Source organism: Xiphias gladius, chromosome 1, assembly GCF_016859285.1.
Source record: "Xiphias gladius isolate SHS-SW01 ecotype Sanya breed wild chromosome 1, ASM1685928v1, whole genome shotgun sequence".
NCBI classification, from domain to species: domain Eukaryota; kingdom Metazoa; phylum Chordata; class Actinopteri; order Istiophoriformes; family Xiphiidae; genus Xiphias; species Xiphias gladius.
The window spans coordinates 33,061,367-33,088,817 of NC_053400.1; the positions used below are offsets into that span (position 1 = coordinate 33,061,367).

Below are 27,451 nucleotides of genomic sequence, written 5' to 3' on the forward strand. Positions count from 1 at the left end.
AACTAAGATTTAGTTGACAAAGTCTGTGACAAGACGACTCAGTCACATCAGCCCTAATATGATGAGAAAATGAATCGTTTCCCCCATTAAAAGATGCACGGAGACGGTGATCGATGGGCAGCCTGGTCGCACAGGATCACGGGGGAATACCCCTCCATTAAGTGAGGCGGAGGGATACCGCTGGGTGGCCGGAAACACGGCGGCACTCCCACTGCCACCGGGCCCTCTGTTCATCTAGGGAGCAGAAACCGCACTCATTTGTCTCGGTTCTGCCCCGCTGATCACGTCCTACAGTGCGAGAGCTGCGGCGCGGTTCTATTTGTTGTTATTTAGTTCATTATCGAACACCTGGACAAACAGGAGCATGCACGGGGGGAGGATCTGGAGAACGGAGGGTGGCAGGGATGCAAACATTCTAGCTTGAAGGCAAATGTATCTGCTCCCTAAGAAGACCACATTTATGTAGAGTTTGGGGCAGCAATTAAAAATGATTTAATCATTAATCAATCAGTCAATTGCTTTCTCAATTCAATTATTAATAATTAGGTCCTGATTTTACAGCATTTGCGTAAAAACTGACTTGAATCGTTTCCGTTCTAAACAGGTTTATGTGTTCCAACTAATGGAACTATCCAATGCTTTATCAATCACTTCTAAGTCATTAATTAGAACAACTCTTGTCAGCCAGTTTGTTAGAAAGCTCTCTGGCCCAGAATAACGTCAGCTTTGTCTCTTTCATCATCAGAGAGATCCCTCCCGTGCACCGTTGGACCACATACCTTCCTACCCAGACTCCCAGAAATAACATTTATATACAACTAAACGCATTTTCTTAATGCATTTTAGCTTAAATATTAGAAAAAGTAAACATGTTTTTTTCCCAGACTTTTTAAATACGTATAAGACCATGATCTTTATCTAACCTTTAACCACTGCTCTGGGTTGCCTAAAGATACAAAAGTTTATTCGTACCTTAGTTGTCTAAAGCAGATATTGTAGGAAAAGCAAATTAAATATGTTGAAAGAGAACATTTTGCCAAAATGTTCAGCATGAACTTTCTGTGACTTTGCAGAGAGGGTCATTAATTCCGTTGATTCAAAATGAATTTGCTGACAAATTAAATAATAATCGAATTTCCAGGAGAATGACAAAGGGCCACAGAGCATCTGGACCCAAACAACTTTTTATCATTTATAGATGCAGAATTATTGGAAAGCAAGAATTTTTTATTTTATTTTATTTTATTTTTATTTATCAATGTATTTTCAACATTTACAACTGCAAAAGTGTCAAATAAAAATAACGCAATGCAATTGCACAGTTTCCTTTAAACAGCTCACTGTTAAAAGGGATTCTTTGTTCAAGTGAAGCAGTGGGAATTTCCTCACTTGGAAAAGTAATGTCGGTAACTTCTGCAATACTGGAGGAGGATAGAGCTCACAACCTTATTTATGGCTTACAACTGATCTATAAATCATTAATAAATGAATAATAATAAATAGTAAAGTCACTACGGGATATAATTTTTCTTCATTTATTCATCAGTTAAAAGAAAAACAACCCCAACACAAATCTACATCCAGGCACATCCACCAGAACACACACACATTTGCTTTAAACACATTTGCCTCTCTCTTCCTGTCGCTTTCTGCAGGTGTCTCTGCCCCTGGTGCTGCAGATTCTGGATCTGTGACTGCAAACCAGCTGCTGCCCCCATGATCCTGCTCAACGCCCACTGATAGAATAATTATGATTATGATTTCTATTATTATATTTAGTTTAATTAGTATTATTATTCACTCTATTATTATAATCATTAGTTTCATTACTAGTGTCATTCTTGTTACACATCTTTATGTTATACATCATCTGCTCTCTCTCTCTCTCCGTCTCTCTCTCTCACCATGAGCCGGGTCCTGTTCAAGGTTTCCACCTGTCAAAAGGGAGTTTTTCCCTGCTCGCTCATGTGGGAATGTTGGGTCTCTGTGAATATAACTATAGAGAGTCCTGGTCTAGACCTGCTCCATATGAAAAGTGACCTGAGATAACCTCTGTTATGATTTGGCACTATATAAATAAAACTGAACTGAATTGAATTTGTGCGTTACTGCAGACAGAGACACGTCCCCATATCCTCTGAGCTGAGAGCCACTAAATGGCTTGTCGCAGGGATGAATAAATGATTATAAACTTGATCTGCGTCCGTCATATAGTTCGCCTTCAAGACTTCACCCTGTCAAGATGCTGCGGATCAACGCTCAATCAATCAAGCCAATGAACGCCCTCTCAGCTGCACTGTTGGGCAAAAGCCAGTGAACTATGCAGTCAGTACACACACGCACACACACACACACACAGTGTTTGTGTGTACATACCACTGGCCTAATTCATTCATTTTTAATTCAATGGCATCTTTGTCAAAAACCCGTGGAACCCGTTTTTGTGACTTTGACGACACCTTTGGGGATAAGCGATCGCCGTTTTGGTGTTTTGCATTAACCGCAGGCACTGGCCCAATATAATCTATTATTAAACACTGCTCTCCTATATTTATTCCAAACAAACTGATACTGTATCTTCCAAAAACACAAAGGCAATAACCACCTATGCAGCAGAATAACGAACGTACCCCTCCATAGCTAAAATGCATTGTAAGAGATTTCAAAACAATACACTGGTTGACTCATTACTGTATCTGCAGAGTAAAAAAAATAGGTTTTATTTATATGAAAAGTTGCACATGACTACTTTAAGGTACAGCAAATCACACCCAAATGGCCTCTTAACTGAGAAGTCCCACAGGCTCATTGAGAAAGGTCAACAACGGGGAGAAGTACGGTACATTTATATTTCCAGCAGCACCGGGGTGTTGCCCAGCAATCCACCGCTTTATTCCGAGCCAGGCTGCTTGCATGAGTAAAAGTATTTTCATCAGCACAATGTCAGACAGCCCCTGTACACTCCCTTGACAAACGCGTAAACTATACTTTATAAGAGAAGCAGCCGGGGTGGGTGTTTTTTTTTTTTTTCTGTAGTAAGCCACTTTCACCTCCAAAACAAACTGATAAAAGTCACCGATAGCAGAAACTCTGGGTGTACGGGTGCGTTGCCGGCCGTGCGGGAATAGCAGTCGAGTTTTCGTACACCCTGTCAGTAGATAACTATGTCAAGCGAAGCTGAGTTATTAGGAGACGGCTGACCCATATACAAACATGCCCGCTTGTGTTTAATTCAGAGCCATTGATTTCCTATTTTCAATTAATAATTGTAATTAGTGGCAGCATATTTCAGGCTGTATGGGACGTGGGTCGATGACGGGGAGGGCTGTGATGGAGGACAGGCCAGATGGATGACACAGATTACTGCTCACAGGCCTGGAATAAAGTGTCGGTTTACTGTGACACCGACTCAGTGACTGTGTGTTCGCCTGCATCCCTTTGTGTGTCTAGGTGATTGAGTTTTTACAGATTCTCCTTTTAATGAGGCCATTTTCACGTCCAGATAATAAGCCGGGAAAGTCAACACCGCATTAATCAATGCTAGAAACAGTCATTTTAAGACCTCGGGCAAAACATATCAGGCCAAGAGTTTTTACTGACTTCTTTGATCTGTACCTTTCGCATTGTTTTTAAAGACAAAATAATTGCTGTCATTAGCGGCCGTCAACAACTTTGCTGTGGAATGATGCATGAGATGTGGCAACCTTTCACTTGTTCCCTTTTTTTTTTGTGTGTGTGTGTGTTGGACTCATTCAGGCACGGTCCAGTCTGCTTTCTTGTGTGGTAATTGCGTTTTAATGATCTCCTTTTATGCAAACTTGGGGCATAAATTTAAATTCAGGTCTAATGGCTCTTGGCAGGTGGCTGTCCTCCCACCAACCCACTGACAAATATAAAGAGGTGAGAGGTGCACATCAGACGGCTGATGGCTCCATTTGGCCGGTGTCAGAGGTCACCCCTTTATCCCAGCATGTTACTGCATGAGAGTCCCCTACCGGACCTGGATGAGGTCGCTCTCCAACTGAGCCAAGTCTATTAACAGTAGTCCAGTTTTTACTTTAAACCTGCTTGAACTGACTGCATTCGGTTTTGGCCACTTGGCGGCAACACATCAAGCTGTAAATTGACATATTATTTAACCTTTTAAAGTTGATAAGGTGAATGTGTTCGCAAAGACGTGGAGCAACATTAACATTAATTTGGAGGCATTTTTAAAGCAACTTGATGAATCTAAGTCCAATATCCACTCTCCTTTTAGCTCAATTTTGGTCTGCTCCAAACCCCAGAGAAAAATATCTCCACTGTGTTCACCACCTGGTCTCTGACTGTGTCTGTCTGTGCTGTTTGCTGCTGAGCAGGTAGTGGACAGTGGCTTCATCAGGGCTCTTTGTGCTGAAAACAGCTGCCCGTACCAGTAAACTATGCTGATGAGAGGCAGCGAGGCTGAACTAAACGTTACAGTTGCCATATAACCAAAATAATAACTAAAAAGACAGACAAATCCCCCGTACAGCTGGGAACTGTACAGCATGGTGATAAATATCTGGTGGGACATCACTACATTTGACACCTTTCACATTACATATAGTCTTCCCACCATTTGTTAATATAAAAATATTGACTAGAGCAGCTTTAAGGCCTCAGTTTTGATGGCTCTGGCATTAAAGGGAAATTACACCAATTGTACACAATCACACAAGTGTAGCTACAGTTCTTGGGGAGCACTACGGCATATATGGGGGAAAAAAAGTTGTATAAAGCAACGTCACTTCAGGCAGCGTTGCCTGGGTCTGAAGACTACAAGTTTTGAAAGGTAAACCGCTCCTCATCTCTGAATCATCTGAATCTCCCACTGAACCGTCAGGGGTCGAGTTGCATTGTGGGTAAAGCATGCACCAAGTTTTGACAAGGAAGAAGTTGTGGAATTAAAAAAAAAAACAAACAAAAAAAAAATCTATATCTATTTCTGATGCATCTGTTTTGATCTTTTTTGTTTTGTTTCAACTGTTCATCGTGACTCCGACAATGCCGTAGAAGCGCAATGCAAAATCAGCGGAGTGCTCTTTTCAACATTATCGGCAAATGTTTGCTGACACGGAGCGGCCGTTTCAGTGCAGGTGGCTGTAACAGAGGGTGTGGCCAGTTACAACAAATAAACTGAGGCTGCCTGTGTAGCAAACCTGAGAAACTAGGGATGTTCCTAAAAGCCTCAGCTGTACTTTGTCTTAATCACTGATTAGCAAGCGCTAGCATGCTAACACAAAAAACTAAGATGGTGAACAGGGCAAATATTATACCTGCTAAACATCAGCCCGTTAGCAGTATTTAGTGCAGTACTTAACATTACACTGTTTTCCACCTATTTCCAAACAGAATCTAAATTAATTGGATATAACACATATTCTCCATTAATTCTGTTATTTTTTGCATTCTGTGAATCCACAATAATGAATGTGTTTCACCAAAGCTTTCATTTCATATTCTTGCTCATACTTTGTGTTTTTTGCAGTTTCTCCTAGCTGTATCATCTTGGTGTGTGTCTTGGAAGACAATACCTTCCCAAAGCATCAGTGAAGTGTCATCTTATCCTAAACCCTGAGTATGCTCCGACTCAGTCCATATGCCACCCTAGCAAACAGACTGGCTTTAGGGGGATCCTTTAGGAATCAACAGACCAAACTTCTCTCTCACTTGGAGGTCACACTGGCTCCCTCCTCTGCACCGCAAGCCCCTTTGAGAAAAGTCAAAACGGCTTGAAGTGCGAAATGACTGAGGGAGAAGTGGATGAGGAAATAAAGAGGCTGGGGAGGCTGCGATTGTGCTCCTCTTCTCTCAGCAAATGTAAAGTGGAGGAAGACAGCCGATGAATAATTCCTGGCCATTTTCAAAGTCAAAGCCAAGTCAGTCATGTGGGGCGGAAAAGGATCTAGTGTGCCGGCCACTTGAGCTGAAAGGCAGCTGTGGACGATAAACAAGTTAGTTTGGAAATTAATCAGAGTGCATAGAGAGGGAGGGGGAGAGAGAGAGAGAGATGCTGAGACTGTGGAGGAGGGGAGCGAAGGCAGGCGGGATAGCAGAGCAGAGCGTGCAAGTCGGTTTATTCCTTAATGGGTTGTCTGTCATGAGGTTTGGCCAGCGTGGGCTCACGTGGCATTAGAAGGAAAATGGGTAATCAAAAGGTTTCCGAGGTGAGGTGCCAGTCCATTTCTCCTCTCAGTCTCAGGCACACAAGATTGATGGCATACAGAGGGAGAAAGGGAAGCACTCTGTGGATTTGAGGGGGAAAATGCATGCGGAAATTTGTTTGCTGATGGAGTCTATTTTCTCCAGATCTGTTAACAGAGCAGCTCAAGCACAAAACTATACACTGTGAACAAAAACCCATATATTAGTTGCTTCAATGTCAAACTGCTGTAGAACTAATCCAGCGCTCTATATATTATAATGATGAGTTACACCTGCTGTTTATGCAGAGTTTTTTTCTAACATGTTCATCTTATATAGTCTAGAATTATTACAGCCATTGTTGGCTAATTTCACCGTTTCCTCCACAACCTCAGTGAATAAAAGCTACAGTCCTGATCCAAACAGTAAACAAGAAACATCACATCATCATTCAGTGGTTTCGTTTTCACAAACTCGGGGCAAAGTCCATTCTCCTTCTTAAAACCCTTAAAAAAATCTTACATTTCTTACCTAATATATTTATGGTTGCATTATTTCAGCAGTAGCCATTCATTGCATTCATTTTCTGTAATTCCCTCTCTGCATAGCGGTTCTTATTGCTACTGGCGAGTCTGCCAGGGTGTGCATACCTCCACACTGCTGTTTGTATGTGTATCTCCATTAGAGAAGACTACATGTTCAGTGAGCACTTTTCTCCAGCCACATTAGAGCTATCTAAGTTACTGCTCATGCAGAATGAATATTTTCTATTTCTGCTGCTTCACAAGTGGTTTTCTTTTAAACAGTAAAAAAAAAAACCCAACTTTTTCAGGAGAAACAAGTCTAATGAATCCATTTATACCCTCATTGTCACTGACACACAGGTGTTGCGTTGTCGCCAGTTGTAGAGCCTGTTTAAAGCAGTTTATTTTAGTTCTCCTGTTTTGTTTCTCAGCTGTGAGACAAGCCTCATTTTTTCAGTTTTATCCTACCATAATCAAAATGGTAGGATAAAGCAAAGATCATTAATCTTTTCACAGTAAAAGTTCATTTTGTCCATGAAATGGTGGTGAATGGACCATGAGTAAGAGACCTTAATGGTTAATCATGAGGAATTTAAGGAAATTAATGTGTAAGAACATTGATTCCTTGACTTATATTTACTGTGCCAATACTTTAGGAGAAACATCTCCTCCCTCAGGGCACACGAAGCATAAATAAACCAAACTAGCAGCTCTTTTGCATACTGTGGGCAAGCGATCTCAATCAGACGGTTTGATCTGAATGTGTGTTTGTGTGTGAGAAAAGGACATCGTCCCTCTTGTAGTGCATAGAAATACAGTAGATGTGCTTAGATATGTGAGCATCGACGTGTCAGATTTAGTCAAAGGAGGGCAAAGGTGAAAACCTTTTCAACCTTTAAAGATTTTCATAACAGCAAACCCAGTTTCTGAGGCTGTTTGTGTCTGTCATTTATTCTGCTACAGCCTCACTTAGTAGCCAAGCGTCCACTTGTTTTTGAACTCCTAAAGTTTAGGCACTGTGTGTTCAAAGGGCTGTATCTCCCACACTGTCCTTTCTATACTGATGTAAACCCACTCGAATTAAAGCAGAGACTTGGCACCTCAATGTAGTATCTATTATTTTATTTCAGATTGAAAGTGTTGAAATTGTAACTGTCCAAATATCTCAGAAGTCGAGGCTCGATCCTGTGAATAACTAGAGATACCACGAGCGGGACTAAACATTATCTACAAGCGAGAGAGCAGCGCTCTCGCTTTAGCCAGCTGCGCCATAATAATTGTTAACTACCACATAAGAGTTATCTGTTGCAGTGAAGGGCTCCCAGGCGTTCAGATCAGGTGGTTAAAACATCAGACTGAAGTAAAGTGCTCCACTGTTACACATGGACACGTAGGGTCTACAGTTTCACCGACATTTATGAATTAGTTTCATAAAACGATACTGGAGTCTTAACTGTGACATCACCGTAACAGCAATGAGATATGCTGCGCGTTTCTGAGACAATCTCATAAGAGTTTCAAAGACAAACGTGCTCAGGAGCCATTGTGTTCGTTTTTTGGGAACTTCCTTCAAACATTGTTTACATGCTTTTGACATATGGTACCAGCCTCCTCTAAAATTCTGCTGGAATGTGTTGAATGTCACATCTCGTGAGTATCAAGAGCACTAACCAACTTTTTCTGGCGGTAGGAAACGTCTGTTGAATATTATTGTTTGCCTTCCATCAGACAGACTCTGGCTTTGATTGTGTTGCTCGCTGTAATTTAACGAACCGAAGGAAGTGCTGAAGGATCATTTTTCTTCTGTTCGCAAGAAGCAGGAGAAACCCATGCTTCAGAGCTGCAAGCTGAGCCGCAGCTCCCCACTGTAGGAGACGGACATTGGCGCACCAAACAGTGGAGTGCAGAGAGCCAATCACCCCTCAGGGGTTGTGGTGAAATTTGATTAAAAAGTTTGTTGGTAAATTAATTTTGACCAAACACACGGGGCATGCTGATGCGGCTGTAGCTGTTAATTGGACTTGGCAGCGGGGCAAGTCAACTCGTCAGCGTTGTGTGCGTGTGTGTGAAGCTGTGTTCGTGTTGAGCAGGACAATCAGTGTCCCTTTAGACCCAAATGAAGTGCCAGGATAAACATCCAGAGGAGCCGCAGCCTTGGAAAACACACACACTCCCTGATGCCTTTTTGAGTGGAACAAGGACACCGCTGTGTGTGATCGTACTGCACAATACATGCAAACACACACACACACACACACACAACAAGCTCATTTACAGTAACAACAGGTACTTTTATCCCACAGACACACACACCTCCACTCTGCATTCCCTTTATCTTGATCACTAAAGCTCTCCATAGGTTCACCCTCATACGCTTTCTTTGCAATTATACATTTCTACAATCCTCTATATCCCCTCCTCTCCTCCGCCTCTCTTGTAGCGCTCCCATGCCTCTCCACAGAAACTCACCGCATCATTCCTGCAAAGCTGCACTTAATGACTTGCTGAACTCAGTCTGTTGGGTAATGAAAGATACACTTTCTCATAAAATGCCAGCTTCCTTCTAAATGGGGTTCAGAGCAGGACAAAGCCCAGCAGACAGACTGGCTATTGGCTACTGACCCCACAGAATCACCCGCTTCCAACGCGGGCTACAGGTATTAGCTGCCTAATGAACTTGATGCTAATGAAGAGCAGCGGGAGTTCAGAGTCATCTCTTGCCCGGCAGAGCTCAGGTGACTTAGACACATACTCACGTGATGCTGTGAGCGACTGTGCTTTAGTGGCCGACAGGCAGGGATCAGAGCAAAGAACGAATGAGCCAGAAGAACAGTGCGATCCAGACTGAGAAGGTTCTCGCTCTGGGTTCGACAGGAAAGTATGATTTATAATTCTCTTTTGCTTCTACGACATAAAGTTGTTATTTTCTGACCATGTTTCTTCAAATACAGAAAACGCTGCAGTCAGCCTCTTAACATCACTGTAAAAGTGAAATATTAATTACAGCATGTTAAAATAATAAGGGTAGCATGCTCTACACAAAAGACACAAAAACTCCACGGCTCTTCGAAGCTAATCCCTTTTTCAAGCATGGCTGAATTTTTCATGTCCTCTGAGACCATCTAGTAGCGTCTGAGTGAGGGGTGAAAAGGTTGTCTGTGACAACTCATTAACCTCCCAGCTTGGAGCTGGGCTGAGAATTGGCAAATGAATGTAGGAAACAGGTCGTAACGCTAGTAAAACCTAACTTTACAGTACAACAGTGAGGTAATAATTAAACCGATTTTTTAAAAAGACTGTGCAGCGCTGACTCGCACAGGGCAGAATAAATGCAGCTGCACCGTAACTCACCATTTGCGCATGTCATTACATGTGTCTTTTCCCGTCATATTCGCGTGTGTGTAGATGCATCCCTTCGCACCATTTTTTGTTCATTTAAAATCTTTCTGAGGCTACGAAACATATGAACTAGAGTCCCGACAAACAGGTTACGGATTAGGCTCTAATGAAGTTTGTATTGTTTCGTAAAGCTTTGGATTCCAGTTTGTTTATTTTCAAATATATTTTTTGAAGGAATTTCTACCTTTTCTCTTTCTGAATGTGCAAATCGACTGCATCCATGTGTGGTATGTATTGCAAGTAGCTACTCAATGCCCGGTGCAGGGAATCCATTGTGTTAGCTTTGTGAGCTAATAAGAGTGATGTACACAATAAAGCAAAAAAAATAGCCCTGGGGTTCAGGTGTGGTCTCAAATTTGGCAGTACCAATCAGGTTCAGTGGGTTGGTTCATAAAGACATGGGTCTTTAGGGGGGGGGGCAGAGTTTAAGGCTCATACAAAACTCAAATATGGACCAAACGCAACCATAATATGAAGGTTCGGCCGGGATCAAAGATTGGCGCTTTGAAGACACAATCCACACCAATCCATAACTCAAATTAAACAAGCACCCCCCCCAGACAAAATTCAAAACAGATACTTCAAAATACCTGCTATCACTTTCAACTTATCGAATAACGAGGTTTTAATTGCTAGACACTAGAAAACAACTACATGAAATTATTAATGTGTTCTGACTTTATGAAGTTTTTTTTTTGTCTGCATCAGCTGTGTAATTAACACCTAGGTTTTTCAACTACAGTCAACTGAGAAACACACAAAATGCTAATATCCTGTTTATAACTCAAAGTCCTTTATTGTGAATATACATTAAGACTAAAAACTAGGACTGGGTCTTGAATGTAGAGTCTAACAAACAGTGGAACAGTTTTACGTATTTTTATGCAACTGGAAACTGCTCCCTCATCATAGAAAACACTGCATAATCAATATTGTTTTAAAATATTTGCTTTTCCGTTACGTTTTGGCTTCATATTGGAGAGAGCGAAGGAGATGGAACATGGGAGATTGGAGATAAAGGCATGGAGCCATTGCATGGCATGTTCCTCAGGCCACAGATACAACTCAAAAATGTCTTTATTAGCTATGATCTAATTCATATTTTCTTGTTTTATTCTGAGGACTATCGATAAAATATCAACTTCATTAACTTAAGCCTTTTATTGAGATACATGTAAGGTTAATAGATGCGATTGGATCGACCCTGTCTCCTTGAAATGGTACATTTCTACACAGTGTAACTGCAGCAGAAAAAGACGTGTTGCAGGAGACGTAAGTGCTGGCTGGGTTATGTTCAGATGCAACTTTTTTCCTTTTGAACGAATGAATGCATGAATGAATCCACGCATCTATTAACGGCAAAGGATTCACAAGGAGCTGGTTGAGGGGCACGGTGGGCCTACAGAGCACCAGCTGACACACCAGGGACCGGGGTCCTCATCCAGAGTCCCGTATGTGGCTTACATAACAACAGAACATTGAAGTTAATGTTAGGGAACGATAATGGTTTTGGTTATTTGTAAATAATAGCATGGGAAACATAAGTAAGCTTGATAGCACGCTTCCCAACATGGCTTGTATTCAGGTTACACGACTTATGTGTCATTTTATAAATGAGGTCTACTACAAATTCTGTGCATATACAACTATTCCACTAAAGATTCATTTTGTGACTTAATAATAATAATAATAATATATTATTATATTATAAGCCCACGCCTGTGACAATGCGCAGAAACATCTGTCTTTGAATGGCTCTACAGTGATGTTCGCGGTGTTTTGGGGCGTGTTACTTACACTGTGGCAGAGCCAGTGGTGAGCTGCGTGTGGCTGTCAAGGTGAAGCTGGTAGCCACAATATTGGGTAATTACACTAACATGGCAATTGAAGAAACAGCAGAGCTAAAGATGAGGTAAAACAATACCTGCTTAAAAATAAACATGGACAAGAGCCTCACTTATCAAACAGCAGACTGTTTGTTGCCTGCTATCTGCTTTTCCACCGATGTTTCAAAGCAGAGAGCTCAAAAGGACATAAAGAAAAATTTAATTTGGACCTGAAACGTTTCCACCTGTAGGGAAGCAGTAAAGCAGAAATATATTCAAAACAAATCTGAAATTGGTGTGTTTGCCCAGATGAATTGCTCAGTTCGCTACCAAAACGACATCACATTGGTTTGAATTGTAACAGTTTGCACAGGCTCAGCTGGGAGACCGTCGGCTGTGTTTTTCACGTGTGACCTTGTAGCAGACATGAGCATCCGTCTGATCCTGAAAGCAGCGACTATAAAGACACCAGGTGTCTCCCATCTCATCATTAACTCCACTGGTGTTTCCTCATGGCAGTTTTCAGTTTTACTTTGTCCATTTAGTTTCCAGTTTCATGCTGCATTTAAGTTTAAGTTAAAAGTTTTACAGCAGTACGTGTCCTGTGGACTTTAACGTACCAGGGAGGTCTACTGCTGAAGTCCTTGAACTTGGCAACCTCCCAGATACCAGGAACACTAAATAACTGGTGACTGAGCCCCGGTGTCTAATTGTAATAGAAGTAATCTTCATGAAAGGCCACACTGCACACTGTTCCCAGGGGTTTAAGTCTCTTATTGAGGCTATAGCATCCTATCAGCTCCTGCAGGTAGCTTAGTTCCTGCTTTCCTACGGTGAATTGCCGCGACTTTGTTCCCTCTTGTCTCCCAAAGGAGGGATGACCTTCTCATCCCGTTCAGGTCTGCAGAGTCACTGCCTACGTACCAGTGGGGATTGAAAACTCATCTCTTCAAGAAACATGTCACGTCCATCTCCGCCCTACCTTCCTCTCACACCCCCAAATCACACCTCCGTCTCCTCGGCTGACTCCTGTCGTCTTACAAAGAACTTAACCACTTACACCTGCTGCTTATTTCCTCTTATAAGTTATTTACCTGGTAATGTCTCACAAACAAGTGTTTTCCACAAGCAATCTCAGTAGCCAAATGCTTAAGCTCTATACTGGAGTCTCTGCGATGCATTTCGGCATTTCTCAGACCTCTAAGAATGTTAAGAAAAGTCGAATGGGTACTTTACAGTTAAATATCAAGCAATGGTGTTGTTGAGAACGGAGCTGCATAGAAGTAATTCAAAAGAAATAAAACAAATCAACTTAAAAACAAAGAACTCGCAACTATTTGTGGAAGTGGCACACAAACACGTTTAAAATGAATATAAAACACTCAATAACCATACGAGACCTTCAAAAACACAAAGTAAGATCATAATCATCAGTCTAATAAACAGGTATTATGAAAATAAATAGGAGTAGATCAATACAAAATTATAAATAAACAGAAATTTGACAACCAATCTTAAGTCAAGGTCCGTTTACCAGCTTTCAGTCACATGTCTCAGCCTTCATCGGTGTATTTACTTTGCCTAGTCGTCACGTGATGACAACTACCTCCGTTACGGATGAAGGTTATAAGATGCAGGTGAAAGCTGAGGAAAAAGCTAGTGAGTGGACATCAAGTTAAGATTATTATTACTTAATCAAACTACAGTTCCACTTTAAAGGATTCACTTTGTCACTTTGATTCAAGGACAAAGTGGGGTGGGTTTCTGTTGTGACTAGAGGCTGTTTGTAAGACTGGTGGAGCTGGACCGGCAGGGATGGCATTCGGATTAAAACTGCCTACGAAGCCAGTAGGGTCAGCCAGTGTCGGTTAGCCTCAGCATACATAATGTAGATATAAATCTGGGTCAAGCCGCAGAGTGTCTGCTCTTTGATCGGGTGAGAGTAGGATTTATAGGCAGCTTAAAGTCAGGTCAAGGTTAGAGAATGGTGTCACCTGTCAGAGGGCGCAACAGATTTCTGACGGCACAGCCGGACACCCAGCGCAGGGCCCAGCAAGAGGTCAAAACATCATTTAACATGAACACTGGGCTTCCACAGGCTGCTCAGTGTTGATAACTGTCTCACTTACGTACCCTGTTTGTTTCACTCTGCCCAACGCCCGTTTATTCCGACTGAGGACGTGCACCTTTAAATGATGTTTATACTTCCATTTTTTAAAAAGGCAGACACTCTAGTTTTAATCAAGTGTTACTCAAACAGGAGAAAATAATGCATTTGTTGGGGACTATTTTCAGCGGCGGAGTAATCCACATTTGGTGTGTGTGAAGGAACATGTCAGTGCAATATTGTGATAGAATATCACCAGATTCTCCTTTAATATCAGTGATTAGAGCGTGTTGAGGCTTGTTACATAGATAATCGTCTTGTAAATGATCAGCTCAGTTTAATCAACCTGGCCAGTAGCCGCACTGCTCAGTCCATTAGCGCCAGTGCAGTCATTCTGACCTTACATCTTTGTTGCTAGGTAATAATTTTACACCTCAGTTACATGTTAGAGGAGTCAAGTTACAGTTCAGCGCACATAATTGGGGACACGTGAGCGGTTTTGAGCATGTTGTTCAACCAAAGCTTTCCCTTTTGTTGTGTTTAATTGTTGCTTTATCTTCCTCTGGCACTAAAAAACAGGAGGAACAGAGCTGGCTGAGGTGTGACTGCAAGGGTCCTGGTATCAATATGGCCATGAATGGATTTAGAAGAACTTCCTGCATTATAAACAAAAATTGTTGTAAGAAACGAAGCATCTTGAAAAAAGTTGGTCCTGCAGCTAATGCTCGCCATAAAGCACCAATGAATATTTTAGAAACCGAAGAATATTTGATTGATCTATTGCCTGGATGTTATGAGTTTGATTTTGAATCGAAGCCATTGAATTCAACGGCTGTAATCTGTGTTTGTGATGTTGGAATTGCAGAAATAAGATTTATTTATTCTTCCACACTCACTGGAGAAGAGCATAAAAACAATGTAAACTATGGAAACATATAATGATGAATAAAGTTGGTGGTAAAGATGCCTTATATGGAGTTGCTGAGTGTCAGGGAACAAGCACACACCCAAACACAAATCAAAAGCAGGAGCTGAGGCAGAGTTGCACTGCGATGGATCTGTATGGATTTTAAACAGTCGAGCTGAAGAGTGGCACCGGGAGATAAGCAGAGAGGCTCACGAGAGACAAACAGAGGAGCGAGCAGAGAGAACAACAGTCGAAGGAAAGCACTGGCTGCATTATGCTGTTGCACACCTTGACGAGCTTTTCCTAACGCGGATGCCAGCAAGAAAAATCGTGTGGAACTTGGCTCTTGTGGGGACTTAAGCTGCGCGGGGAAGCAGCAAAGACAGGCAAATACATCACTGTAGGCAACTCTACGAGTGTGTGTGTGTCTGCCCACCTGCTGTTCTGCTCGTATGTGAGCTTACTTGCCTGTGTGCTGTGCATGTGTGCGCGCTCGCCTTCATCTGCATGGGTCCGGCGCTGATAGATGGCGTGCCTGGGCACAGTAGTGAGGCGAGCGCCCACGCTGGCCATCGACAGCCACGGTGTTGTCTCAGCAATCTACACTGGACCCACTCAACCTTGACACATCACAATATTTATAGGAACTTTAAAAAAAAAACAACAACCAAAAAAGGAGTAAAACACAGAAGGTAAAATGAGAAGCTCACTGAGTAAAACATGCCACACTCACCAGGAATAACACGTTCCCTCAGGTTTAGCTGTTTTCTTCCACCTTTGCTATTTTTAAAGATGACGAAGCAGGTTTGACAAGTATAACAGCAAACTGCTCACGCATGTTCAGCTACACTGGGATGTAATATCTGTCCGTGCTCATACTCATTAGGTGGCGGAACGATCATCTCCGTGAACTCTACTTTCAAAAGTTCATCCATTACAAGAGACACGAGAAACAAAAGTGTTCTTTGCCGTCTCGGAAGTCGACTGGGACGGCAAAGTGAGAGGCATGTTAATGTAAGGTGCCACCGCATCGCCCGTTTCCATGACAACAAATGGAGACCTGCGTGAAAATCATCACTCGTCGCCCAGTGAAATATGGACAGAAGATCGAGACCTGATCGTTGCCACATTAAGCCACGACAGAGCTCCGGTGAAAGATGACACATGTTCAGGCGTCTGCTGAGGTCGTTTGGGTTCAGCCTGAGTTGGATTTTGCCCAAATGAAACGAGACAAAAAGCAAACACTTCAAATTTAAAAAATCCTGCTCCCACCGTGCTCTCCTAAATACATACTGTATTTATATATTTCTGCTGCCGTTTCTGCTTCTATTTGTGTAGTCCTTAATGAGTTTTTAAATGTTTATCGTGATATAAAGCACTTAGTTTTGGAACTTCTGTACCGCTACTGTTGCGCTGCTCCTTATGACAGCAGTCCAGAAGACACTAACACAACACTGTCACCTCTGAAATGCATGAAAGTCTGAGGACACAGGAGTAATCACCGCTTATCAAAATGATTCACTTCTTAAATTGCCTATGTAGCAACTTGCTTCTCTGTTTGATTCTTGAATCTTTATCATATTAAACTGCTTCTTTGCAGTGTTCTTTCAACTTTATCTTAGCCTTCTTGCTCTTGTTAATCTTTATCATAATCATCATCATCTTTACATGATCATTTTCATCATAATTTGTCCTCATCCACTTTTGAGGCCTCCTTCCTATGTCTCCTCTTTTGTCTCCGCCCTCACATCTTTGTCTTCCTCTCGTCGCTTCACCCCACTTCTTTTCGAGCTATTTATATTGCCTGGCAGAGGTCTTCAACTGGACTGGAGTTTGGAGAGAAAACGGCAGCTGAGGCTCACGCACGGCTTCGCCAGTTAATCTGGTTACCTACAGTAGAAGACAATGCAAAGGACAATCCTGGCATTGGCCTTCCCTTTTTCTGTTCTTCAGTGTCCTCACTCAGACAGCCCACTTGAAGTTTGAGTCACTTGCTACCAACACCCTTTGAGTGTACAAAAGGAGTGTACAAAACCTTGGAGCAAACAGCCTCGGGGTGGCGCTACAACAACGACGTTTAACGTTTAAGCCTGTATCTCAGAAATTACTTGACCCAAATTCAAAATTCCCTTTTGTCCTGCTTCCTACAATACATTTTTATCAATCAGCATCAGAAAATTTGACTTTTGGGAAGTTAATCTTCCTGTCTTTTCACACTGTCTGAAATACCTAGTTTCATCAACTCGTCCGGGACCGTTTCATTCGGTGTGAATAGTCTACAGAGCATGTTTGCTAAAAGCTGTTGAAGAAACACACGAATACATTACAACAGCATTGCTTGAACAGAAAAAATTAGCTACTTTTCTCAAAAGAAATAATCAGTCATTACCAAACTGTGACTATGTCATCATAAAGATAGTAGGAGCAACGCTGCAAGATTTCAGGATAGTCGTCTTGAAACGAATGGTTTAAAATCAGTAAGATAAGTTTACATTGCTTGGAGCCGTGACAATTCAATAGTTTGACTGGATGAGTGCGGTGGGTCAGATCACCATCCTTCTAAAATAGCTCAGTGGTCAGCTGTTAACCTCTCAGTCCTTTGGTTGAGGGTTCAAATCCTGGTGGATGTATCTCCTTCAAATCTTCAAATCGCCATACAAATGTTCCCAATCTGCTTGAATCCCAATCATTGCCGCTTGAGGACGATATCTAACATATTGTTTTGATTTTACGCCCAAGAGCTTACACGTTTTGGTTCAGCCTCACCGATCTAATCAGTCTCAGCCGTGTCTGCAGCAGCAAGGCGGCTGCTGTCAGCAAAATAATTCTTAAAAAGCCACTGTTCGCTACCTGCCCAGCACCTTTTAGCAGACAAACAAGGTTAGCGATTAGCTGGTGAACGTAGTGGAGCTTTTAGCAGCTAAAGAGGCCGATATTTTTCTCAGGAGTTGGTGAAAACCAAAAACAGAGCTAAAAGGAGAGTGAATACTGAATTTACATTCACTAGGTGACCAGAAAAACGGCTCCAAATAAATGTTGCTCCATGTCTACTGAGCGTGTAAATAGGCTAAATATGCTAACATGTTTGCCATGTGTCAGTGCTTTGTTTGAATCTTATTTCTGCTGTCCTTCAACGGGAAAACAAACAAACAAACAACAAAAATTTCAACTCATATGTCCAATTTTTCAATATTCAAACAAACCAACAATTGTCCATTAACCTTAACCTCAAGTGTTTTGAGTTTCCTGAACCTACTCATAAAAATATTATGTTGTAATAAAAGTAAATGAAATATGTTTTCAGTGAACTATCAGCAGATGTGTTCAGAACAAATACTTTCCAAACTTGCAGATAGGTTCATTAAAAACATTTTCTCATTATGCTGATAAAAAGCATATTCTAGGAGGCATTACATCTCTTTCAAAAAGTATTTGCTGTGGCAAAAATGCAAAATCCACTTAAAGATTTGTGCACTTAGTAATTAGAAAGGCCTCTACTTACAGCACAATAGTTCTTTGGAGAACTGGTGATGATATAATATGGAAATTTTACATTAATTCACTACATTTTCCTGAACTACGGAAAAACATAATTGAATTTTTTTTTTTTCTATTTTAACATCAATACACCATCTCTGTGTGTCACCCAGCGTGTTGGCTGCATCGTCTCAGTACCCTCTACATTTCTGACACTCACTGCTCCTCAGTCATGTCACCATGATATAAACCTTGAGCCTAGCATTATGCCAGTGTAGACGTGTTTAACCCCATGAGGGAACGGCTGGAAAGAAGATCAGGGAGGCCGTTTCCGTCTGACACCAGCGACCACCTTTGACACCTGAGCCAGGACTGTCAGAGGCGGTTGAAAGCCTGCAAGTGGACCTTTGAGTTGAGATTATTTCATCGTACGTACTGGAAGTCAAGTACGAACCATGTTCAAAGCACACACTCAGTTTGTCGGCATTATTAGGTCCACCTATCTCAAAATAATGCAGTCTAATGCAACAGTCGTGCAATAAATCCTCCTTCGTGAAGGTTATAATGTTCAGTTTTCGTTTAAACTGCAACTGAGAGGTGTTGTTTCAACTTTGTGATAATTTGGAGTAATGCAGTTTGTGGTGCTGTTGAGCTGTAACGTGTTTTACTGACAGGTGATTCTCTTACTTAGCCTACCCTCACTGATATATAAATGGGGCGGACAAATACTGAACATTATAATCTTCATGAAGGGAGGATTCATTTATAAGATTATTGGATCAGACCACATTGGTTTTAGCGTGGTGCACCTGATAAACTGGTGACTGAGTGTGCAGCAGGTGTTGTCCACCAATCAGGATCCAGTGATGCCACTGTTCTGCCTGTGAGACATTAAGCCGTTAAATTCAAATTCATTTGTTTTTTTACAAAACATCACGACAAACACCGCTCTCATCCTGAGCCGCGGTATATTAGAAAACAAAACAATGTGGGACCTTAAATCTGTTACAGACCACAGGATTCATTTCCTCTGACCGATCAGGTAAGAATGTGCATAAAATAAAACACAGTCCGTGTAAGCATCGGCTCAATATCCCCACAAATTACCTTCTTCCACAGGTGAGCAGATGACAAATTCTATTGTGGGGATGTGAGGATTCAGTCGTCTCACGGTGGTGTATTAATCTAACATGGGACGTTTGGGGGGGAAAAAAAAGATGGTTTTTTAATTTATTTTCCAGTCTTCAGATTCACCTGTCATACAGCTTCACTATCTGCAGGTCGAGGTGTGAGACTGATGCAAACAGATTTTTTTGCTTTTTCACTAAAATAAATAAGAGGGAAACAAAAAGGGGATGATGAATAGATGGATGGAAGAACAAAGACAGGAAGACAACTACAGCACATTGAAGAAAGAAAGTTAAAGTCAGCCAAACTTCCAGAGTGAGCCCGAAATACTGGACTCCGTTTGTGTTTACCCCTGCTCCTTTTCTTAAACAAGGTCATTACTGGGCAGTCAATACTTCATCCTTCTCTTCCCCTTAGTCTCAGTGGTGGTGGATTTACTTAACCCTGTTTTAGCTTGGCTGCAGTCCCCTGGCCCCTGGGCTGCATTAAAAACAGGTAAACAATGAGGAGGCTGGAGCACACCAATAAAGAGGTGGGGCTAAAGGGGCTGCGTGACTCATTAGGTGTCAAAAGCCCCCTCAAACCCCCCCAATCGCACACACTTACACCTGCAGTTTTTTACCGAACTGGACTCCCACAGCACCAGGGAGGGCAGTTTGAAGAGCTGGGGAGTGGAACCTAACGGTTAAAATGAGACCGATATTGAGATTCAGTGGCTTCATTTCAGGTTCAAAGGTGCAATCAGTAGAGTTTTTATTGTTCCGGACCACAAAACTGACCTAAATATCTTTTTTGGGGGGGGGGGGGGATTAAGAGCTGCTGATCAGTAACCATGACTCAAAGATTTCTTTGGCTTCAGGCGCTGGAGCTTTTAGCTTTCAAAACTCACTTCCTGGCCTCAAACAAAAACCCATCTACTCAGCTCCAGCACTCCTGGTTTGGCCTTCCATCATCCCATCCGTGCTCCCTTTCCCAGTCAGGTCCAGACACACTTGTCTATGGCTTTAAGTGGGGTTTCCATCCACCCGTTGGAGACTGTCCTCCCCTAAAAAAAAACGCCCCCATAGGTCGTCAGCGCAGCAGCTTATTACGACCCACGGAGACGTTTTATTGTGAGGCGACTTCTAGCGGCCATAGTATTTATGACGGGAGCAAAGGAGGAAGTCAGGTGCATTAGGAGGAAGTTGAGGGACAGCCTGCCGGCTGATTTGGATGTGTATGCGTATGCATGTTGTGTGTCTGTATCCATATTTGAACATATTTTCTACCATTTTATCAGAGTGTAGAGCAATAGAAATGGCTTTTGTATGAGTCTGTGCTCTACAACTAAACTTGAACTTCAGATTACCTGTAACATTTCGCGCTAAAGCCAGACAAACAAATTATGATGTTCTACTTGGTCATTAAACTTTGCAGTTATGCATCTGCCTGAATTAGCTTGCAGATTGCCCTCCACTGTGAAAATGTGCTGTTTTTATCACCACTCAAGGATAACATCAGATGAAGTGATGTCCCTTTGAAATGCCAACCTCTGATCATTATGCTGTGCCCCCGACACCAACCATTAAACGCTGCCCCAGCTCCAGGTCTGGTTGGTGTGCAGGTTGGAGCGTAACTGTACACAAAGTGAGGTGAAAAGCGAGCCAGAGAGCTCCCTAAACAGCTCTTGCACGCCAGTTACTTTTGACTAACTACGGCTGCAGACATAAATAATTAAAAACTGTTGATGCCACAGGACTAGCTGAAAGCGCCAAAGACTGAACAAAGCACGCATAACAGATGTTCCCACCAACAGATTTGATCATCTTGGATGGTCTGATCATTCGTGACGCTCAAAACATCTTCAGAATCAGCTCAGCAATCTTCCTTCTGGTGTCGTCGAGGTATAACACTCAAAGAAGTGATCTTACTAATTGGAAACTGGCAACTCCAATGTCATCGGCCAATAACTGCCAGCGTCAGCGCACATGTCAGATGACAGGTAACAAGAACGTTCAGAGAGTGTTTCCATAGCATAGTTTGTCCGCCAGAGAGCGTTAAAAAGTTTTTCAGCTGTAAAAATGTCCCGTTGATACGTCGCGTGACTCGGTCACATTTAAAGAAAAAACTCACAGGTACTGATAATTTGTATCAGGGTGAGAAATACAGCCCTGCACAGACCACATGGCTAATAAACATGCATTGTTTTGGTGTCTCAAAAAGCCATGTTCCATAGCTGACACAGTAAACATATGCCACTGTCGTGGCTCACTTTGCTTTATGCTAATGAAGGGGAAGTGGTCACAGTAAAACTGCATCAGAAAAGTCTTCTTTTTTATATGCAGGTTGTATAAAATCAATTTTCAGGAGGAGAGAGGTAAGTGTGAATACCAATGGCACGTCACAGCGAGCGCTTCAATTTGCACTCATAAGCCATAGTAATATTTCAATAGCAAATACTGTAGGATAGAGTAGTATATGATGTGATTACATTTACATAAACTTTTCCAGGGTTTTCCTTCCACTGTGTGCGTGAGGCTGGGACTGTGACTACCTCCAAGACTGAGGCAGTGCGTACTCACCACTGGAGCAGTCCAGCCCCCCCCAGCCCGGCTCACACTGGCAGGTATCAGGAGAGACACAGCGTCCGTGGGCGCACTCTTCAGTACACAACGCTGAAAGAAAAACAAAACAAGACATCAGGGCTGATATCAAACCTTCTCTAAATACATCTGGATTGTTACTGTCAGTGATTAAGCAGCCTCTCAGGCTTTCTCCTCCCGTTAACAAACACATTTTTTTTCCGATTCGATTTCACGAAGCTGATCTGTAAATGCCCCGCGGCTCAATTTCATTTAATTCCTCTGTGTTACTGAATGGTGGGCATTGTCATTTGTCAAGTGACTACTACATCTTCATGCAATGTAGATAAATGTTTAAACCTTCAATATATACCTGTTATGATCTTACTCCTTCACGCTCCGTGCCCTTTTGATTTGCCGTGATCTGTGTGTGACGCGTAGCGATCGAATTTAAAGTACTATATATGTAAAGCACTGTTTGCGTTTTGTTGTCATCTGCATAAGGCACTGGCGAGCTTCGTCGCATCAGGATGAGGCAGAGGATCTAAAGTCGTTGAGGAAATTTGCAGAAAATTGGGGTTTTAAAGCGGCCAAAAGCAAAGTACACACTTTTAAACAGAAATGGCAATAATATTTGTTGGTGCTTTTTATGACATAGTCTCAGTGAATCTTTGTGTAATTTCTTAAGTATTTGTTTAGGTATTTCTTTTTTCTTTTTAAAGAGTATTTTAGTCCTTTTAAAAATTCACAGCAGATTCATATAACTTGTTGTTTTGACAGCGGTTACAGCAGCTTATGTACTCTTTCTGCAAAAAGCACTACACAGATGCAGGGGCCGGATTTCTACCCCCGGGCCGGTGTTTGCCCACCACGGCTGTGCAGTGTGAAAGCTCTGAGTCCGAGGTGCAGTCTCATAAAGAGCTGCTCAGGCTGCACCGTGTGACGCAGGGACATAATAACTGGAAGTGAAAAAGTCAAGTTTATCTTATTAAAAGTCATTCTGATGTGCCATCGGGTTTAAAGTTTTATGTGTTACTGTTTGAAGTCAGTGGGAGTGACATTTTCAGATTCACTGTTAGGTGTTAAATTTGATATACAGAGAGAAATTTGTGTCAGTGTCTGTGCGTGTGCACGCCTTTCATCTGGCTTTTGTATTTATTGCCTCCTCCGTCTAAGTTTCTTGCCTCCTCTTTTTAACACTTTCCCCTTATTTATTTCCTCCCTCTCTCTTTACTTTCCCTCCTTTGCTCCTCTTCCCTCACACCTTCTCGTGGCCACGTCCGGCCTCTGAGCTAATCACTGCACAAGATAGTGACAGAGTGAGAGATGGCGGCCCCGTGAAAACACTGCACCATTTATTAAGCTGTGACAGAGTCGTTTGTTTTGAGCCTTCGGATAGTGTTTGACAACTCTCAACTGTAAGGTTAAGTCATAATGAAATATTACACCAGTTGGAAAAGCTGGGGCTGATAATGAAGATGTCAGGGCTGCCTTATCTGTTTGCTGTATGAAGCAGATAATGTGCCTTACGTGCTATCAGGAGGCTCGTAGCGTCTAAGCGTATCTGAATTAAGCTGATTTTTTTAAGGTTGGCAAATACGTAAATAATAACAGGAAGTCACATTTTGTACTCGACAGAAAAATCTGTGCCTCATTGGTATATTAATTTATCAAACCACAGACAATTGAAACAAGGAAGGAGCACAGACTCCTGACCTGCCGTACCAATAAGTGAGGGTGGACTGCATGTAGCCTGAGAGGCAACACCCAGGGCAAAAAAGTCCATTAAACACTCTCACTGAAAGCAGCGGGAAGAAGCCAGCCTGGCTCTGTCGCTAAAGTATGAAAAATCTGCCACTGAGGCACTTGGTGACTCAGGGGTTAAGGCACAGACCATGAACTGCAACGTCTCTGGTTCGTGTCTGTTCGTCTTCTACATGTCAGTGTCGCTCCTTCCCCTCATTTCCTGGCATCTCTCTACCGTTAGTCATCTAATACTGTCACAGAAAGCCCAAAAATACAATTATATAAATCATATGCAGTCACTGTGCAAAGGTTTTAGGCAACTTAGATGGTTAACCATTATGTAATATAATCAGGGAGGCGTCTGATCGGCCCCAGATTCGTTCTGCAGCAGGACTACGAGTCCAAACGTACAGCCAGAGTCATAGGGAACTGTCTTCAAAGCCCAGAAGAACAAGGAGTCCTGCAGCAGATGGTCTGGCACCCACATGAAGGGCGAGAAGCGACCGAGGCAGACTAAATTCACCGAAGAACTGTGGCAACTCCTCCAAGATGTTTGAAACAACCAACCCGCTAAGTACCCGAAAACCCTGTGTGCAGGTGGACCGAGGAGAGCTGGTGCTGTTTTAAAGGCGTCACAGCAAACACTCACAGCAAACACTGATCTGGTTTAGGTTTTTTCTGTTTACTGCAGTTTGGACGAAGTTAACTGATAAATAAATTCATGGCATTACTTTGGAAAGGATCCTCACTTTAATTTTAGTGCCTAAAACTTCTTCACAGTGCCGTGTATCTGCCCCGAAAGCTCACTAATTAACACTTTTTTCTAAACTTATTTAATCAGGGAACGGGCTCTTTCTCCCCCCCAGTTATATCTCATTTGTTTGATCTGCACACAAACATAAATGTTAAAATGATAATTTCGTGATTTACAGGGTGTTACGTGCCGTGACTTTTTCTTGACTGAGCAGAGGGACTTTGTATAATCTTGTCATAATTATGAGGTTGTCAAGCAAACATTGCCGTGCGTAAATGGGTCAGAGTGGTGCTGCGTCCGGGGGTTTACCCTGCCCAATGCATGCTGGGAAAGGCGGTAAATGTTCTCGTTTCTGTCAGCATGAAATGACACTGACACCTCTTCCTGCATTATAATTAGGGGACGGACGGACGGACGGACGGACGGACGGACGGACGCACGGACGCACGCACACACACACACACACACACACACACACACACACACACACACACACACACACACGCACAAGTACAAAAACTGTTATTTAACCCGTCACACTAAAAACCTCATATTGCCTAATGGAATGAAAATCAAAGCCAGAAATAAAAAAATTAAAAAAAAGATCTCCATTATCATCTGTGGCACTTGTTAAAAGCGAAAGGCTGAACCTTATCTAACACCCCCTCCAACTCATTTTACGAGGATCACTTGTATAGCAGAGTATGAATACTGCATCATACGTCAGGTAGGGATTGTGCTGGGAGAAGCCGAGCTGACAGCTTGGAGACTTTAGCTCCTCCACGGCAGGCTGCCGCTCTGGCTCTCTTGTGTTTGTGCAACTGATTCCCCCCTAACAGAAGCAGGTGGCTTGACGCGCATAAATATGTGCAAAGGAACAAATGAATATTACATAAATGAGAAAAGAAATGTCTCTATAGTTTCGCCGTCTGCGTGACGGGACCCGCGTGGACGCGTGCGGTGCGAGCGTGTGTGCGGCTACTAAACTAGCTGTGTTTTAAGGCGAGGTGTTTATGAGGTGTGACTGAAAATCAACACAGTGCACAGAGAGTGAAGTGCTGCGTTTGGAAAAGCTCCAAAGAAATATGCAAGCAGGGAGGAAAAATGGGTGCAGTGGAAATGGGAGTTAAACTGCCCTTAGTAGAGCTAGGTTTTATGGGTTTTATGGTATTTTAGCCACAGAGGAGTCATGCTCTCTAAATTTATAGTGGCAGTGTGTTAGCATTTTACAGCTTTTTTTTTTTTCGTGCATTAGTACATGAATCTTCACAGCCATATATACCTGGCACTGCACACTGAGTAAAGATTTATACTAGTGGAGGGGAGACCGAAGTGGAGTTTCTGCCTGTGATACAGAAAAAGACACGGCCAGCAGGACTGGTGCTTTTCATCACAGCCAGACGTGTTTTACTGTGATAAAGGTGATGAGTAATCACCGTACATTTGTTTTGTCCCAGTTTTCATAAAGACAGAAAAATATCAATTAAAAGATCCCACAAGATATGACCAAGGACTGTCGAATTAGAAACTGCTCAATATAAGAAATATCAACGAATTAACCCATGTTGTTCAGCGAGTCCTTATACCCAAACGACAAAATCGGTTTCTTGTCAGTGTCGGTCTCAAAAGCACCTGGTATGAGTGTTTTTGGATCTGCCCCCTCTGTGGTTAAGGTTTGCTTAGGCGACAATGGCAGGTTGGGGCATCGTCACGATCAAGAGTAGGAAAACGGGAGCGTATACAATAACTACAACCTCCGTGATTTGATTCCGGTTGGGGACATTTGTCACACCACACCCCTCTTCCTGTCTAGCTTTACTGTCTGTCTGAAAGATGAAAATGCCAAAAATGTTACCTTTAAAAAATTCGTTATGTATTAGCTATTGTTAAGTTTTGCATTGATCCATGGATCTTTGTGGTACTTTATGATATGAAGGGTCCACTGCAATATGACAGCTGACAGCTTGTTCTGTCTTCAAAATATATGAATGAACTTTATGTCACTCTCAGGTTCTTCTCCGTCATTGCTGCTGTTTGTACTAACAACACTGTATTGTTGAACTGGTAAAAATGAATAAATAAAACATTACTTAAAATTTAAAACTGGGAAGATTAGTAAAGCAACTCATTAAAAAAAACGAACGTTGGCCATTGGTAGGAGACGGAGACAAACCACGTGTCTGCTGTGTCAAAATTTCATGCTTCGACCGAACCTTCCGCTCAGACGTCCTCCCCCAGATGTTTTGTGATGGCGTAACGCCACACTACTTCCACCGTCAGAGTGCATCCCTGTAACCCAGCAGTTTAAGATATGCACCATGGAAACACAACAGCCATGGTTTGACTCAGGCCAGCTGGATAAAGTAACCTGCACACTCACCCCACGCCACAAAACTTTTTTGCCTTATGACCCCTTGAAATGAAGCAATGTCGACGTCATCGCACATCGGAGAGCCTTGAAGGTCAGAACCACTCAATGTGACACGAGAAGAAAACAAAGATTAAAGAAACGTCAGGACGAAAACGTACTTTTGTGTAGCAGAATTACACTTTTAAAGTTTTTCATCCTGTTAATCATCTTACGACCCGTCATATTTATCTGCTGAAGCCTGGATGGTGGTTACCCAACCCTCAGGTGGGTAACCACTATCCCACAGGACTGTCATTTGTCATTGTGTAGTTTCACTGTAAACAATGAGCTTGTGGGTGTTGCTTCAATTCATTTTCTCCTACTGTATTACCTGCAGTTTAAATGTCTTACGCCACAACAGTTATTATTAAAATGCTTTTAAAAAGGTGAACACGCAGGAAAAATAGGGGTGAAATGACTTATTTTTCACACATGAGCGCAAATACC

The 27,451-nt window shown here is 42.3% G+C and overlaps 1 protein-coding gene across 1 annotated transcript in view; it reads right to left on the minus strand.

Annotated features, from left to right (window-relative positions):
• Positions 1–27,451, minus strand: part of LOC120797481 (multiple epidermal growth factor-like domains protein 11) — a 132,074-nt gene that overhangs the window by 59,792 nt on the left and 44,831 nt on the right. Inside the window, exon 6 of the mRNA XM_040141214.1 lies at positions 22,095–22,187. Within this exon, the coding sequence (XP_039997148.1) occupies positions 22,095–22,187 (93 nt within the window). The remainder of the gene's footprint in view (positions 1–22,094; positions 22,188–27,451) is intronic.